Source organism: Tenrec ecaudatus, chromosome 8 (genome assembly GCF_050624435.1).
Source record: "Tenrec ecaudatus isolate mTenEca1 chromosome 8, mTenEca1.hap1, whole genome shotgun sequence".
Classification (NCBI taxonomy): domain Eukaryota; kingdom Metazoa; phylum Chordata; class Mammalia; order Afrosoricida; family Tenrecidae; genus Tenrec; species Tenrec ecaudatus.
In genome coordinates this window covers 13021651-13040314 of record NC_134537.1, presented here as the reverse complement: position 1 = coordinate 13040314, position 18664 = coordinate 13021651, and the positions used below count along the sequence as shown (strand labels likewise).

At 41.9% G+C, this 18664-nt stretch overlaps 1 protein-coding gene across 1 annotated transcript in view; it reads left to right on the top strand.

Moving 5' to 3' along the window:
* SPATA16 (spermatogenesis associated 16) overlaps positions 1–18664 on the top strand; it is a 320380-nt gene that overhangs the window by 257234 nt on the left and 44482 nt on the right. The window contains exons 8-9 of the mRNA XM_075555593.1: positions 10165–10329; positions 12805–12888. Coding sequence (XP_075411708.1) covers positions 10165–10329; positions 12805–12888 — 249 coding nt within the window. The remainder of the gene's footprint in view (positions 1–10164; positions 10330–12804; positions 12889–18664) is intronic.

Sequence of the window (18664 nt, the reverse complement as noted above, 5' to 3'; positions counted from 1 at the left end):
GTGTGCTAGTAGAAGGGAGTCTATCTCCAGGTCCTGAAGAATTTTAGATTTTTCAATCATCCTCCACATGCGTGATTGAGATGGGATTATATGCCTCCATTCAGTGAAAGGGCTGTCCATTTGAAACATCCGCCTGTTATCCAGGCCCGATGGCCAGGAAATATACTTTGTGTTGTGTTTGTTTAGGGTGATTCATTTTGACAATGCTCTTTAATGGGAATTCCTTTGGAAAATGAAATTCGCATACATCAAAACTTCAACATTCATAATAGCAAAAGGCCCCCAAATTAACACTAATGTTTTGCATTATAATATAACCAGAATCAGTTATACAGTTTTTAAATATTGACACATTTCTATGAAGTCCCATAAATGATGAAAAGTATGTAGAAGTCTATGGGATTGCATAAGTGATGCCAAGGATTCTCAGATTCTATCCCCTAGGTGTACTTAAAATTCAATCCCCTTATAAATATCAAGTTTAGAATATATGTCTAGTGTCTTTAATTGGGAGGAGGGAAAGCTAATTTTGCAAGGATACTCAATTATAATATCATAGGAAAATTTAATTGTTTGCTCCTATTTTCAATTTTCCCCATCCAAAAAAGACACATGTTTTTGTTCTCCACAAATTATAAAGATAGGACAGCAGTTCAGTAAGAGCATATAAAATACAAGTAATATTTTAACTTTTATATTAATTGGTATTAAAACACATATGATATCATTCCATAGTTCAATTATGTCCAGCAGAATTGTGCATTTGCTACCACACTCTTGCTTCCAAAATTACTTAAAGAAATTTTCTTAAATCAAGCCTACTAGGGGGAAAAAAACCAGGGCAGTCCTGGTTTGGGCTTAGGTGCTGACTTGATACAGAAAGTGTCACTGAAGAAATAAGGTACAGAGAAGCATATGTATATATTCCACAGTTTAAAACATGATGTCCCATTAGATTCTCACAGTGTGATGACATCATATCACCTGTATTTTACCAATGGAGAAACATGGCTTGGAGTCAGAATCCCTCTGGCCTCAAATGGCTAGGGAGCAGAGAGATAGGGTTCAAATTCAGAGTTTCAGAAGACTGGGCCAAATATCAGTGCAAAGAGTATCCAATCATCTAGGAACCTAAAAGTTTGAAGGTTAAGCCCACCCAGCTGAGCCACGACAAAAAGACATATTTATGCCCTGTTACTCTCAGGCTTGCCATGAATTGGCATCAACTCAACAGCAGTAGGTTTGGGTTATCTTTGCTGTTTCTGTTTTCTGGGTTGGTTGGTTTGTCTTTCACAACATAATTCATCCCCTTGAAACAAAAAGATGATCCTTGCTGGAGGTAAAACATACACAAAACAATGTGAGAAATAATTCTATGGGCAGAGTCAATGAAACACAGAAATGTGGGTGAAGGGAGACCACGAACAATGTAAGATATGGAAGTTAAAATAATTTATAATTGATCAAGGATTAAGAAAGTTGGGAGAGACAAAAGAGGAGCCGATACCAAGGGCTCAAGTAAAAAGAAAATGCTTCAAAAATGAGAATGGTAATATATGCACAAATCTGATTGATAAGATTAATATATGGATTGTTATGTGACCTTAAGAGCCCCCAATAAAATGATTTTTAAAAGGGGGGGGCAAGTCAGTGAGTAGATTAGGCTCAGACAGTTATTATAAAAAGCTTCCCAGAGAACATGAATCTTCACCTCTTACCAAGAGGCGATAGACATCAATAAAGGTGACAACGTTGTCGTTCCTGACATGGGAAAGGGTCCCTATTTGTCAAGCAATGACTTCCATCACACTTCTCCCACCTGTCCTGGTCTGTAAATATGTCTTCTGTTAGGCACAGGACACAGGGCCCATAGCAGGGATGATTCGGACCTACGGAGTTACAATCTAAACTTGGAAGGGGATGCAAAAGCTTAATGGGAAAACATGGAAGGGAAAGATGGTGGAAATTTGTTACAAAGTCATTGAAAACACTTCATATTCTTCTACCTTCCACGCTAATGACTTTGAATCTCACTGAACACTCAGGCCTATACACCCTGCAGCCCTGCTCTGTGGTGTTTTCCCTACTCTGAAATGTCTGCCCTGATGACGGCACATGTCAAGGATGGCTCTGGGCTTCTCATTCATTTATGTTAGTGGTTGCTGTCCATTCCAGATCTTACGTCCTGGGCTTCCTGAATCAAATCTTAAAGAGTTAAAATAATAAAATCTTTTGCACGCATGAAGCCTCCTTCACAGACTGACCTATCAAAAATGACCTAAGTTACCATGTTTTTGATACCTCGTTAATTTTCCTTTTAATTCCCTCCCTGTGAAGCATTAAAAATGTTTACGTGTGCACATGTGAAGTGAACAATAATATGTTTTCAACTTCTCTCTCCTTTTTTCAATTAATGTTTCTTTATGTCATGCCTAACGGAAATACATCTCAAAGACCTGGGCTCTGCTTTTCAGGTGTATTATATAGTGCCAATTATTTGTCAAAGCTTTATCCATTCCCGCTATTAAATCTAGAGAATGCTCTGCCTGAAGCCTTCATTTGAACTTGCTATTTACCTAACCTTCATTGCACCGTGTAAGGATTTAACTTCCATCTTCGTCATCTTACTACACTCTCTCCAGCAATTAAGGAGCCATTTAATTGCTCCGCAAGTCTCCCTGGGAGAGCAGCTTCTCTTGAACTCTAGCCCATGCTGCCATTTGATGGTCTTTCCATTGAGTGACAAGCCACAGTGAAGGCTGGAGTCTGCATTTCCACAGCAAGTGCTTTAAGTCTTCCTGGCTTCCAGCTCGGAAGATGTGTCATCTGCGTATGGAAGGTTGTTAATAACCAATCCTCACGGGAGTGCTTCTTCATACAGTCCAGCTTGCCAGAGTGTCTGCTCAGAATTCAGATGGAATAAATGTACAAGGATGCAACTCTGACACACACCGTTCCTACTTCCCCGCTCTGTGTGAAGGATCACCTCTGGGTCCGTGTAACGTCCTGGGTGCGCACAACGAAGAGCTGTGAACATTGGGCCTCGTGAAATCAAAGTGTTCCTGAGAAAAACATCATATAGAGTTAAGTGGAGGGTCAGCAAAAAAGAGGCCTACCCTCCAGGAGATGGATTCGCACCGTGGCTGCAGCAGCGGGCTCAAACTTCACTATTGAGAGGATGGTGCAGGAGCAAGCAGTGTTCTGTGGGGTCGCTGTGAGTCTGAACAGTGCCTAACACCCCCCGCCCCCCAATACCCCCACCACCCCGACCACCACTACTATAGGTCTATGCTCATTCCTGCATTTTTATTATTTTTGTCACTTCATTCCAGCAACAACATTAAACTATCTCTATTTGGTTTTTATTTCTTTTTCATTTTGATAGTTAAGCATGTCTCTATCGTGTCCTGATCACCGCAATTGCATTCACTCGCTTCTAGGGCTTTTGACGAAGGTCGAGTGTCAAATCACACTCCGCTGGGATCAGAGTAAGAATGGATGGGTGATGATCGGTAAACGGTGCTGTTCCTTCCCTTCTACCTTATTCATAGGAAGCGCTTCCTGTTTTGTTAGGCATCCAATCAAGCTAACAAAGCACTCTTGCCTTCCATGACTTTTATTTCCCTGATGTTTGGGAAAATTACACTGATAGATTACGTTCCGAGCACGCCGCAGTTGTTGCTGTCTTTGGAGTTGAGTCACTGCGCCACTTTGCTCCAACTAGCACCATTGCTTATCTTCCAGAAGGACAAAGGAAGCAATTTTTCTTCAGATGAAAACGGTTTCCCACCAACTCACTTTCCTTTATTTGAGGGAACTCCATTGTTTAGCTGCGTGTTTAAACTGAATGGGCAGATTCCCTATTTCATCAGTTCGGAGAAAAGATCCCAAATTCCCCATTTGCAATCATCACTTCTATGGGCTTATAGATTTTCAGATAAATGATTAATCAACAAGAGAAGATTAGCATGAATAGGACATTAGTCGGGTAGAACAGATAGGTGCTGGGGAGAAATAAAGCCAAGGAAATGCAAAAGTGCCCAACAGTCACTTCTTTTTAAGACTCCAGGAAAGTAGCAAAAGAGGCTGCTACCAATCAGCCTGGGAGCTTGACATTTCACAAAGAAATGCTTTTTCTACTTTCGAGATAAAGTTCCAAAAAGGAAAAACAAAAGTTGCCATGAAGTCACGTCGGACTCGAGGTGGCCCGTGTGTCGAGTAAAGACAGTCCTCCGGGCTTTCCACGGCTGATTGTTCAGAAGTGGATTACCAGGCTCTTTTCTCAGAGCACCTCGGGGTACATTCGAGCTTCCAGCTTTTCCGGTAGCACCTGAGCATTGGCTGTACCACACGGAAAATGCCAAGAGTCCTTTGGTAACACGAGCATCTGAAACCTTTCTCTCTAGAGGAGCCTCTCTCGGGAACGAATCAGATCCCGGGCCTCCATGGTCTCTGCTTTCTAGGAAAAATCTTTTACCAGTATGCAAAACAAAAACAAGCCTTATTCAAATGTATTGTTATTGTTGTTGTTAAGTGACATCAACTCCTAGGGACCCTCTGCACAACAGAATGAAGCACAGCCCTGTCATGTGACATCCTGGCCATTGTTCTTATGTTTAAGCTGCATTTGTGAAGCCACTGTGTCACTCCATCTTGTCCAGGTCGTCCTCTTTTCTGCTGTCCTTCTACTTGACCAACATGATGTCCTTCCCCAGGGAGTGGTCTTTCCTGATAACATGTCCAAGGCCCAGGAGGTGAAGTTCAACCCCCCATTTGTTACAAAGACTCTGCCCATTTAATGAATGAACCTAGGAATTCTGATCCAGGTGGTCGTGGAGGGAGCCTGTCGTGAAGGGGGACTGGGCACCCAGCCTTCATATTCTGAGCATCAGGGTGTGCCTGCAGTTGCCAGAGTTGGTCTTCCTATGATGGCCCATTTCTCCTAACTCCCCGAATATGACAGAAGCTCAAGGTTCTTTTGCCAGGAGTTCTTTTTCCTAATAGAAACCTGATAACTTTTTAATAAACTGTGTCTCCTTTATCAAGCACCGGTGTTTGTAGTAAACCTGTTGGAATGGCAGTCCCTCCTCTTTTGTAGATCACAGCAGCAAACACATACATGGGACACCGTATTATGGTTGCTGCTGTTCCCATGAGATGCTGTCAAGCCAGTTCCAGCACATCGTGGCCCAGTGGACCATAGAGCTTAACACGGCCTGGTCCGCCACCATTCTCACAACCGCTGTTATGCATGAGCCTCTACTGCAGCACTTGTGTCCATTCATCCCATCAAGGGCCTTCTGTTTGCTCTGACCCTAGAGAAAAAGATATTATTACCAAGCATGGTATCTTTTCCCGTGATTAATCTTTCCTCATAGTATGTCAAAAGAATGGGAGACAAAGGAGTCTCCCCATCCTCATTCCTAAGGAGCATTCTGGCTGTATTCTTTTCAAGGAGGATTTGTTTGTTCTTCGGACAGTCCATGGTACTTTGAATATCCTCACCAACATCATAATTCAAGTGCCTCTGCTCTTTCCTCATTTTCCTTATTCATGGTCTAGCTTCCACAAGCATGTGACCATCGTCCTCAGAGTGACATCTTTACACTCTAACTCTCTAAAGAGGTCTTATGCAACAGAATTACCCAGTGCACTGTATTGCTTGATTTGACTGCAGCTTTCAAAGAACTGTCGATTCAAGTATGATTACAACTTGACGATGACTCTTTTTCCGCTTATCATGATGTCTATTGGTCAACTGGTGGGGATTTGGTTTTCGTTACATTGAGTCATAATCCATACTGAAAGCTGTAGCCTTTAATTGTCATCAGCAAGCGCTTCAAGTCCTACTTTCTCTAACAAGCTTGGTTATGGCCTCTGCGTATCACAGGTTGCTAATAAGCTTTCATCCAATCCTGATAGCCACAATCTTCTTCATGTAGCGCAGCTCTTGGATTATTTGCTCAGCATACAGATTGAATAAGTTTTATGGAAGAAACCCTGACATACAACATTCCTAATTTTAAAACATGTTTGAAGAATACTGCTTCGTTTGTGCACAGGTTCTGCATGAGCACAATTAAGTGTTCCAGAATTTCCATTTTTCACAATGTGATCCATAGTTTGTTATGATCCACACAATGAAATGGCTTTCCATAGTCAATGAAACACAAGTAGACACATTTCTGATAGTCTCCACTTTTAGCCAAGGTCAATCCTGTGTCATCAGTGATATCCCTTGTTCTCGTCTGAATCCAGCTGTTGATGCTTCCTACATAATCCGATATGAGGGAGTTGGTTACCCCTCCCTCCAAAAAATGAAGAAAAAAAAAAAAAGTAAGCAGCTCCGTTGGGCAGAGTTTTCATAGTTCACATTTTTCCTGACAGGTGGGCATCAAACTACTCACGAAGTCAGTGCACCCAGTGACATCACCTGGAAAGGTCCTCTCTGGTCACAGTGAATTTTTTCATAAAATCAGTTTCACTCATATCTCGTTGTTTGTGATTACTGATTTAAGAGAACAGCATGCAGCTGTGAAATTTTGTTTCCTGCTTGGGAAAAATGCCACAAAATAAACTTGTGATGTTGAACACAGCTTACAAAGACAATTCTATGGGAAAAACTCAAGTATACGAGTGGTTTTCTCATCCCCTAAGAGGTATCATGTCAATTGATGACAAACCTCTTTCTGGATGCCCATCAACTTCCCAAATGGACAGAAATGTCAACAAAAGTCATACACTTGTGCTCAAAGACCAACGACAGACCGTTGAAAGAAGAGATGAGGAAGTTACCTGGGCTATCTTAGAGCCAGTTCAGAGATTTTTAACAAAGATTTGGGAACAAGAAGGACTTCTGCCAAATTCATGCATCAGGTTCTACGGACCAGGATGGGGTGGGGGGGCGCGGAAAGCAGAGTGGAAACATGCCCTCCTTTTAAAGAACATCTGCAAAGGCACCCAGATTTTTCCCCCTAAGGTCATTACAGGTGCTATTCTTATGACCCCAAAAACAAACATCAATCAAGCCAGTGGAAGACACCATCATCACCTCACCCCAAAAAAGCTCAAGTGAAATCAAAGATCAAGATGATGCTCATTTGGGGTTTTTTTGTTTTGTTTTGTTTTATTTTGTTTTATGTGAGGAGGAGAGTGTGTTTGGTGTTCATTCCACCAGGTCAGACTGTTAATCAAGCTTTCTATTTAGAGATTCTGAAAAGATAACATAACAGCGAGTAACAAAATAGGTCTGATTTGTGGCAGGCCAGGGACTGATTTTGCACCACAACGATGCACCTGCTCAACCATCTCAGTGTATCAGTGCTTTGTTTTTGGCCCAAACCAGCATGCCTCTCTTGCCTCATGGACCTGCCTCACCTGACCTTGCCCTGTGCAACTTCTTTTTGTTTCTGGGACTGCAGAGGGGCATGAAAAGACAGCAATTTGACAACCTAGATGAGGTGAAGAAAAAAAAAGGAGGATGTGCTGTCAACCATCCAAATAGATGAATTTGGAAAATGTTTCTAAGAATGGAATCGCAGATTTGACAAATGTATTGAGTGTAATGGAGAGTACTTTGAAGATGATAAGGTTGTTTTGTAAAAGAAATTCACATACATAGCTTTGAAAAATAATCCAGTTTGGGGGATACCCTCTCCTATTAGCCCATAAACACTTCCCTCCTACTCACTACCCCGAGTCAATTACAACTTATAGCCACCCTATAATGGGTATCTGAGACTTTAAAACTTGATGGGGTCAGAAAGCCTCACCTTTCTCCCACAGACTTTGCCCATAGAATCCTTCTGGGTTTTTTTCTTCAGTTCTTTTAACTTAAGGCATGTTGGGCATGTTCTTTTTTAACTATAGAACCCCAGGCCTTTCCATATTTCGTTGTGATTCTGTAGTCTTCTCACGAAGCTCTTTAAATGTTCCTCTTCAATTATTTTACTTTATCCTTTCTCCCATTCGCTACTCCATATTCAATAGCAAGTTTCAGAGTCTCTTCTGACATCCACGTTGGTCTTTTCTTTCTTTCCTGTTTGTTGTTGTTGCTTTGTTTTGTTTTAATCATCTTTTGTTTTCTTCAAAGAGCCCTTGGGGCACAGTGGGTCACACTTTGCTGCTAATCGTAAGAACAGCATGTTGAAACCACCAGCCACCCTCAGCATTCCACTACTATCAATAGTTAGAGTCTCAGAAACTCTTTGAAATGGTTCTATTCTGCCCTAGTGCATTGCTAGAAGTCAGAATTGACTCACTGGCTGGGGAATTGCTTTCTTCATATATTATGTTCTTGATATCCTCTAGTCTTCTGTCATTTATTTGTGTTTAATGCATCAAATCTGTTCTTGAGATGGTCTCTAAATTCAGATGAAGTATACTCAAGATCAAGTTTTGACTCTCATGAACTGAATTTAAGTTTCTTCAGCTTCAACCTGAACTTACCCATGAACAATTGATGATCTGTTCCACATTCAACCTCTCACCTTGTTTTTGCTGATGATATTGAGATTCTCCATTGTTCCAGATGTAGTCGATTTGACCCCTGTATAATCCATCTAGTGAGATCCATGTGAATAGTCACCATTTATGTTGTTGAATAAAAGTATTTACAATGAAGAAATCCTTGGTCTTGCAAAATTCTATCATGTGATATCCAGCAATAGTTACTATCAACAAGGCCATATTTCCAACTATCAATCCTTTCTCTTTGTTTCCAACTTTCATATTCCCATCATTAGTATTTATCAGTGCATCTTGATTGCATGAATATGCATGAATTTCATACTGAAGAGGTTGAAAGAAGTAAATTTCTTCCTCATTGGTTTTTTTGTGATTGGTAGATGTATTTCAATAATGTCTATATTACCTGGTCTTACTTATGGGCATATAGATCTTCTCCTATCACAAATATAACATTGTCCGTAAGATAGATCATAAAATATTCTTTGTTGGTGAATGTGACGCCATTCCTCTCGATTCTGTTACACCTAGAACAAGAAACCATCTGAGTATCCACCTCAAAATGGCTCATAACAATCCATTTCAGCTCACTAATGCTTACAATATCCATCGTTCTGAGTTCCTTTTCATTTAAATGACTTTTATTTGCCTAGATTCATACTTTGTGCATTCCATCTCCAATTATTAATAGATGTCTTCAGCTCTTTCTTCTCGTTTTAAGTCATTTAAATGAAGGTCTTGAAAGTTTTGCTCCACTCGAGTCTTTAAGGTGGAGTCTACATTGAGGGGATAGCTCTCCTCTAGTCACACCTTGGGGACCTTCCAACCTCGGGTCCTTTTTTCAGCATGATATTAGACAACATTCCATTGTTATTCATGAGATTTTTGGCGACTAATTCCTCAAAAGTGAGTAGTCCATTCCTCATAGAAGCTCCACTGAAACATGCTCACCGTGGGTGACCCTGCTAGCATTTCAAACACTGGCAGCATCGCTTTCGGCATCCCCACAACTCCCACGCCACCAGAGTAAGATGAGCAGACAGATGGATGGCGGCTTGTTGTGACGGACTCGATTTTATTACATGCCAAACTGCCGGTACATTCATGAACGAACATCCTTATGCATTCACTCCATAGTCTATTTAAAAACGGATCAGGTCGGTTTCTGGGATGGTCATCGGGGCCAGGGAAAAGTGCTATAAAGTCAAAAAGGAGACGCGCTGGTGTGCAAGGCAAATCCATCTGAGTAAGATCAGTGCTGAACGTTTAACATAACGTGATGTTGGGATGAACAGGATTCCATGTACATAGCGTTTTTTTTTAGAACCGTCCCTTTCACATATAATTAAGAGAGTGGCCAGCTCTTAACACTTACGATGCGTTGACAAAGCTTCCAGGCAGATACCACCCTGCTGGACCACCTCTGAGAGTCTGGCACAGGTTGAACTTCCTCTCTCTTTCTCCCTAGTGTAGCTTCCTGATGAGATCATGTGACCTTTCAATAGTCACGTAACGCTCCCCCTTTGATTGAAAGGAAGGGTTTGACAGGTATCGATGCGTTCCTAGACCTTTGTATCAGATATCACCGCTTGAAACGACGTATCTGTATCATAACAAAACTTGACTTCAGTCCCTAAGAGGTGGGGATTTTTTGTGCGTGGTTTTGTTCTGACCCATTTTCTTTTACTACGGTACTAGGGGAGTTTCCGGGCGTGCTCAGGTGTGATGGAGAAGTTGCAATACGCCAGCCTCCTCAGCCGGCTACAGAGAGTCAAGGAGCAGGCGCAGGTGATTAATCAAGCCATGGCAGAGCTGGCAACTATCCCCTATCTACAGGACATCAGTCAACAGGAAGCAGAAACGGTACTTGTTTTCCTTTGTTTGAGCTTTCATCGGCCCTGAGCCAAGAGGAAAGGGGTGTGGGCTGGGGGAGTGAGTGGTGATAATACAGATGTCATGAAGGCGACCTCAAGAAGCGTTCTAATGGAGAAGCAGCGGGCATGTGTGTGGTTGCTTGTTTCAGAGCACACGTTCACTAGCTCCCACTTTTTTACGGCAAGAACTTTGGGATGTGATCAAACATAGCAAGAGGCTGATTATCCATACTTAGAATTTTAAGTAAAGTGAAATTTTAATCAAGTGTTTCCTAAACTGTCAGATGTTCCTATCAAAGGTTCTCTCGGACGGAAACGTGAGAGGGCAAAAGAGTAATTACTGAATAGCAATTTGACACCCCACTAATCGTCTTTCAAATTTCTTGGATCAAGTCCAGAGTCACCATACAGTTGGCATGTCAGACGCACTCTTGTCCTTGGTGAAGTCAATAAAAGCAAAGTTGTTTGAACGACACTTTAGTCTTAATTTCTAGATTATTCTTTTCATTGAAAGCCAGTTAACTCAAAAAAAAATAAACTGGCCCTAGAGAAATCCAGTGTCAAAATCAAATTGAGGGAGTATTTCATAAACATAGTCTTCAAGCAGATGTGAATGAAGTATGCATAATTAATATGAGAAATGCTAGCACCTCATTTGAAAAACAATTACCAAACGGTGAATTGGCTATTCAAGGAAAAGTAACATTTACTCCATATGAAGATCCAAATGTGTATTAGGGAAGGCCTCTTTATTTTGAGGTTTTAATTGAGGTTACCTAGAATTAATTATAGACCTGAATTGAATTCACATAGCAAGGATGAGAACAGCCCAACTGATCACCTGTAATTTGCAGATAGCTAAAGGAAGCTTCCCTCTTTGCACTTTTAAAAAAGGTAACAAATTAATCAATCAAGAAATGAATTGCCAACATTATAATGTTCATCTAAGCCTGCTAAAGCATATTAAATAAATACTGACATCAGAGTGAACATACAAGACTATCTTACTAGCCAAATAATAAAACCATGCATGCTAAAGATTAGAAAGCCTATCCATCAAAGAACCTCTAAGCCAAAACTGGCCATAAGACGTCCTTCTCCTTTATGGTGTGTGCCAAAAACACCTCCTGAGAGGGTGAGTGGTCCAGAAGACATCCAGGTGCACAGTAAGTATGGTACTCTCAAAGTGGATAGAACAGCTGGTTTTAGATGAGCAATGCTCCTTGGAGGTTCAAGGAAACAAAGAAAGAGTTCATTTAAGAAGCCAGCAAGATGCCTGTCTATCTGGAAAACACATTCGGGATTTAAATGAAAGAGACGGGGAGTGTTCTCCGTTTGTGGTTTCCTGCGTCTGTACCCATCTACAGCTTTATTTTTTTCTGGAAATACGGTACTTCTATTTCAAAATATAGACCAAAAGGACCAAACCAGCATTACAGACAGCCGTAATCACATGTTTTATTCCTGTATCTAAAACTCTGGAAAATGGGATTTCAAAGAATATGCTCCTCCTTTCGCTACAGGTCTATCAAAGGAGAAATGTAAATGTTTGGGAATATACAAAAATTATGTATCTTGCAAAATTTTTCACCCTAATAGATTTTACTTTCAAACTTCTGAGCATGATTAACTTGAGGGGGGGGGGTTGATAGCCTAGTAATACCTTGTCAGCTGGCACATTGCGTGATGGCTCAATAGACTTTTGAGTGACAGCTCTCTGCCCTCCTGTAGAAACTGTGCAGGGCCTGAAGCCCAGATCTCATCTCCAGGTTCACCCTGCTCCGTGGCACCCGGACCTGAATTGGTACATGGCAGAACTCGGTTAGCTTTCATTGCCACATTGTTTTGGAGTGTTGTTTTCAATTAGAAAATAATAGATACCTGTTCAGGGCAAGAACGAACTTTTTCATCGATTTTTTTTATTTGAAAAAAGACTAGGATCTAAAAAAAAACACATGGAAAACTTTGGAAATTTTAGCTTAGAAAAGACTAGCGAAATCATTTAAATGAGCTAGACCATTTAAAAGACAACAGGACAAGGCCACTTTCATAGTGTCCTCTGGTGAGCGTTTTGGGTGATGTCTAGATTGAGGACACGTTAGCCTCTGGAGGAAATACTAAAATGCGGTCTCGAACTACGTGCCATTTCCTGAGAGAATGACCTCGTGCCTTCATTCTTGACCATCCAAACCTGCTTTTCCAAAACGTCAACAGTTACTACGTTAAAGCCTGTGTGTTTTCTACACATTCTCAAGCAGAATGTTTTTCATTGCTTCAGGACTTTATATCTGCCAGAAGACTTGGTAATGACTGAAACAAAGATGAGGTGGCGTTCGTTGTAGGGAAGATGAGTAATAAAATCATCAGCGTACAAATGATTTTTTAATTAGCTTTTAATCTGTGTGTTTGGAGGAGTTATTTCGGTGTGAACTGCACACTGATCGGTTTCCTCTTGGTGTCACAGCTGCAGTCGGTAATGGCAGATGCTATGGACACCCTTGGCGGAAGAAGACACGATAAAGAACGTGTGTGGAATACAGTCCAAAAGGTACGGTGCTCAGCGGAAGGGGAAAGACATTCTTCTCCACGAAGGCATGCATCTTGGGCCAGATGTGTTTAGGTAGCGAGAGGAAAGTTCTTCTGGTTGCTGTGGTTTGGGTTGTTTGCTTGCCGGCTCGTTGGTTTCAGTTTGTTTCAGTACAGTCAGCACTACCCCTGGAAGGGTAACCAAATCACCGATGTATTTGTTGAATCTGCTCCCTCGGGTGCTTTTGTTTTCCCCCAACCGACTGCGGTGTAGGTTTTCCCGGTTTTTCTTTATATTGACCGCTTGCTCCCACTCTATGTTTATGATATGCCTCTTTAATAACGTGTATTATGCGTGTGGGAGATATGTTTCAGATTAAGGGTTTTAGTCTGTGCTCAATCTTTCCCCCTGCTTTTTGTCATTGGAGAAATAATGGCCACCATGGAAAAATGACAGCTTTAATATCTGGGGTAGAACAGTAACATTCTGGTTGTTAGAAGTAGGGGAACATCCCTGAATTCAATTGCTTGAGTTTACATGCAAAAAGCACACCTATGCGCCTGGTGTCAGGTGCTCAGAAGACTTGAATGACACCATGGGGCTCTGTTAGAGTAGAAGACGATGTAATGTTGGTACATTACAAAGCTCAACGTGGGATATTCTGATTAATCTGCCCTTCACACAATCTCTTCCATTCCCCGTAAGGGCCCACAGAGGGAGGATTACTTAGTGCCAGGATATGTGAGAGGAACAAGCCAAAGGAGGCTTCCATGGAAGTGGCTGCAGTCAGTCATGAGGGATTTGGGTGCATCCAGGGACCTGTGTACCTGCTATAATCAATTCAGAGGCACTGTGACAAATTTATAAAGGAGAAATCCGTTGACTTCAGCAAATATTTGTTGGGCGTCTACTGTGCTGTAAAGAATATGAGGTTTGAGGGAAATTGTACTAAGCAAGACAAACACAGTATCTGCCACTATCAGACCTACCAACGATGGAGGAAGACAGCTAATAAACAGCTTCCCAAAAGTTTGCTGAGCATGAGAGTAAAAACAGTGGATGCTCAATGATCTCTGGAAACAAACAACAAGGGATTACAGCCTGGTCTAGGAAGCCAGAAAAGCCACCTCTAAAAAAGTGGCATTTGTACAACTATTCAAGGACATGGAGGCAAAGGGGGAGCAGATTTCCAGCGGGAGCGGCATATACCAAGAACGCCAACGGAAACTTCTATCACATTCCAAAACTAACGGAGGAGAGGTAGAATCTGCAAAGGGAAGAACAGAGATAGGCCGGCAGTTCGATCAGAAAGCAATGTATAAATGACGTGAAGGATGGAAATTTTCCACCTCTAAAGCTTTGATGCAAATAAAAGAGTGAGAAGCTACAGAGATGCGGGGAGACGGTGGTAGTCCAGTTCCACATGTGGATGGTGGTGGCCTGAGCTGGGAGGGGCGGGGGTAGGCATCGAGACACAGAAAAGCAGACAGATGTAAATATTTTCAGAAAGCGGGGTATATAGGTCTTGTTCAGCCATTGGAGACAGAGGTTGAGAGAATGAAAAAAAACACAGGATGCCAGACAAGCAACTTGAACAATTGTGCAAGGAATGAGGAGTTGTTTGCTGGTACCATTTGCTAAAAATGACAACAGTGGGAGCAACATTGATGGGTGTTGCCATGGGGGCAATGAAAATTAGTAGTCCAGAGGAGACAGAAGAGAAATCAAGGAGTGGGTGATGGGTTCAACTATCACACAGTTGGGTTAGTAGTTGAAGCTGTTGAATGCCAAGTTGATTTACACGTTTTAAAAATGTCAGCTCAAGTCATTTATTGATTGACAATAAAAATTGCTATATAAAAAAAGAATATATTCAGAACTCCGTCCGGAAGTTCAGTCTGGACACAAAACCACAAAGAGCATGTGAAAGGGAAGTTTTTAACTACCTGAAAAAGCAAAAGAGAAGCGTAAAAGAATAGGTTGTAAGAGGGGAAGCAATTAGGCTGGGGAATCCAAGGAAGATGTTACAATTTCCACAACTTAAAAATTTGAAGCAGGGCCCTGTTCACTCAGAATGCCAATCTTCCATCAGCAGTTCTCAACCTGTGGGTCTTGACCCCTTTGGGGGTCGAACGACCCTTTCACAGGGCTCACCTAAGACCATTGCAAAACACATAAATATTTCACAATATATAATTACATATTATTGTGTGATTAATCACTGTGCTTTAATTATGTTTAATTATGCTCAATTTGTAACAATGAAAGTATATTCTACATATCAGATATTTACATTATGGTTCATAACAGTAACAAAGTTACAGTTATGAAGTAGCAATGAGAATAATTTTACAGTTGGGGGTCACCAACACATGAGGAACTGTATCAAAGGGTCGCAGCATGAGGAAGGTTGAGAACCACCGCATTAGAAGGTTCTGTCAGCTCAGTAGTTGTGATGTCTCTGAGACTGGGAGAGGGCGCCTGAGGGACTGGGACCCAGAACTAAGACCGATGTCTCGGGTGAGAAGATGAGGGGGTGTGGTGTCACTCTGCAGTTTGGACACGAACTAGATTCAGCTGCTGTTACCGAACAAAAAAAAAAGTGTCTTTTTCTGGAGGGAAGAAGCTTTGCTTTTGAGAAGTTCACAAAAACAACAGCAACAACAGACAAGAAGCCCACAGCCAGTCAACAGGAACCAGAGAAGAATCTTTCTCCTCGAATCCTGTAACGTCCCTACATTGTGCCCTGGCATGCAACACGGAGGTTTATAGAGGCCCAGTGTCGGCATCACAAAGATGGCAGAAGGATGTGTTTGGAGGTAAGAGGTCTGGCACAAGAAGATAATGACCTTGGTCGTTAGGACAAGCTAGCCAAGAGAAAATATAGCAGCCTGAAGTTCTGTATGGAAGGCTGGGTAAAGAGAGAGGTTTAGTAATCATTGGAAAATTGATGTTCACTGAAATCATTGTGGGGGGCAGGCATAGCTTACAGCGTAAGGAGACAAGAGAGCATTGAAGAACACATTTAAAACTTAAGAACAGAATCCTACAAAGATGCTGAGAATGACTAGGGAAAGAGGACCTGGAGGTCAATAAATCTAACATTGATGAGAATGAATCCATATCATCAATATCTCTGTGGACTATATAAACAATTGTTTGGAGCAGGGGCCAGCAAGCTATGGCCTTGATGTCATATCCTGCCCGGCATCTATTTATTGAAAACAGCTATGCACATTCATTTCCATATATTGCCTCGGTCGGCCTGAGTAGAACTGAGTAGTTGCCACAGAGACTATTGAGCCCACAAAGCTTAAACTATTTACTATCCAGACCTATACAGAGAACGTTTGCTGGATTTGGGCTTAGAGCACTATACCTTCCAGAAATATTTGCATTGTGTATGTTTACATTACCAATCCAAGTGATGATGGCGAAGCAGTCCAGTTGTGAAATTCAAGACACCAGCCAAAATGCAAAGGAATCCCTGGCATCATATCATTTAGACAATCTCCAATTTCATCTAATTCCAAGCTAGGATTTTGGGTCACCACATTTATAGGAGCACTCATACTGTGATTGTCCAAGGTACCCTTATTCCAGTTACCTGTTACTCTGTAACCCACTGTCATTGAATCGATTGCAATTCATTGGCATCCTATACAATGGAGTAGAACTGCTCCTTAGGGTGTCTGAGACTGTGACGCTTTATAGGAGCAGAAAGCCCAATCTCCCGCCCACGGAACAGTTTGTGGCTTTGAACTTCTGACATTGTTATTAGCAACCTGAATGCTGACACCACTGTGGCTCCAGGGCTCCTTTGGTATGCAAGAGACTGCCCAGATTAGTAGTTTAAAGCAAAAAGACAATGCTCTCTCTCTCTCATAGAGTGCGGTCAAATGGCTCTGTGCATAAAGATGGAATCAACTGAAGCCTAAGATGGACTGGATGTCCGAGATGGCTCACTCATGTAGCTGACAAGTACTGCGACCACTGTTGCTCTCAGGTGTCTTTGAGTAACCTGTGACTCGTAGCCGTCCTATGTCCGACAGAAGGAAACATTGCCCAGCCACGTATCCTGGTCACGATTTCAGTTTGGTCTGGTTTATCATGTTACTGGGGATTCTTACAGATATGGTAACATTGTACACGTGTTACTACAAAATCAGTTGCAAAATATCCTCCTTTTCTTGAGCTCCTTGATATCCACTCCACCTTTATCCTCCCCCACTCCCCCCTCCTTCCCCATCCCCAAATCCTTACTATTGTTATTATATATGGTGTGTGTGTGTGTGTGTGTTTACTGTATCCTACACTATCCAGTATATCCACTCCCCTACAGTTCTGCTGTTCACTCCCCTTAAGTGGGGTTATACAGTTATTGTTGCATCTTACACATCCCAGTGTGTGGATTCCATTCATGTACAATTCTGCTGTTCGTTTGCAGTTGGTTATTTTTTCAGTTCATTGTAACGGCCATCGCATCAATTCATCTTGTTGAGGAGCATCCTCTGTTTCATTGACCCTCTCTTGAACGAAGCATGTTGTCCTTTTCCAGAGACTGCTCTCTCCTAATAACTTGCCCAAAGGACATGGGACATGTACTTTGCCATCCTTCCTGCTAAGGAACATTCTGGCTCTACTTTCTCAACGACTGATTGGTTTGTTCCCCTGACAGTCCGTGGCACTTTTCAATCGTGTCCCAATGCGGCCTCGCCTGATGGATTAGGCCGCAAACAGCTTGGCAGTGGAGTTCTGATCGGAAGTATTTCCAGAGAAAGACAATGGAAAACATTTAAAGGCTAAGCCCACAACGTATATAGAAACGTCCACCATAGTCTACTAGCCAGCCCAGGTTCAAAGAGTTGGAGGAATTGATTTCTCCCTCTCAAAAGAAGAGTGACATGTGCCTTCCTTGAGAGACTGAAATAAAAGTGGCCATCTTGGAGACAATCTACAGCAACTGAGCTCGGCCTCCCTATTGCAGGCTGTAAAGAGACAGAGGTCAGAAGGAGAGCCATGTCAGGGCATCCACAGTCTCGGGGACTGTCACACTGCAGAGCCACACCTCCCAACCCCTGGGTGTCTAGAAAGACTCACTGGTGAGCAGCCAATCTTTCCAGATTAAAAGCGCCGGTAATGATGATAGTTTTCTAAATGGAAGCTCCTGAGAGGTCTTTAGGAAGATGTGAATGGGAAGGAGCAGGGTGCCAAGTTTTTCCCAGGGGCTTTTAATTTGGTTAATGTGACTCTACCAAAGATGATCGTATCACTTTCAAACAATTCCGGTAGCAAGTAAGTAATTTCCTTTTACTGCTATGGAGTTAATTTGCGTGTGCAGGGGGAAAAAATAATTAAAAAACAACAACAACCCTAATTGTACAAGCCACACTGTGTTCTGAGCCCACTAGAAGCTGATACCAGCATCACCACCTCTGAGATCTGTTATCGGTAATAGAAACAGCTGTTGCACCTAATGAAAACACTTGAAATTTTCATCTGAAGCAGCAGATTTATAGCAGCGCCTCCTAGTTCCACGTAGTTAAAAGGTCTGTCAGAATCTCCATTACCTACCACAATTTTCAGGGCTCTACTTGGTGAAGAGCCCATAAAAAGTCCATGAAGATGAAATCTGAATTATGAGTGCTGACCTCCTGTAGATGTTTTGTTTTGAGTTTTCACGAAGAACTCAGAAGGGGAGAGAGACAGACAATTGGGTTATTTCCTATTTCAGTAGATGTGCTGCCAAAGCGAGCCTGGGTAGCTTCCTAATTCACCAGAACTGAAATATATTCTT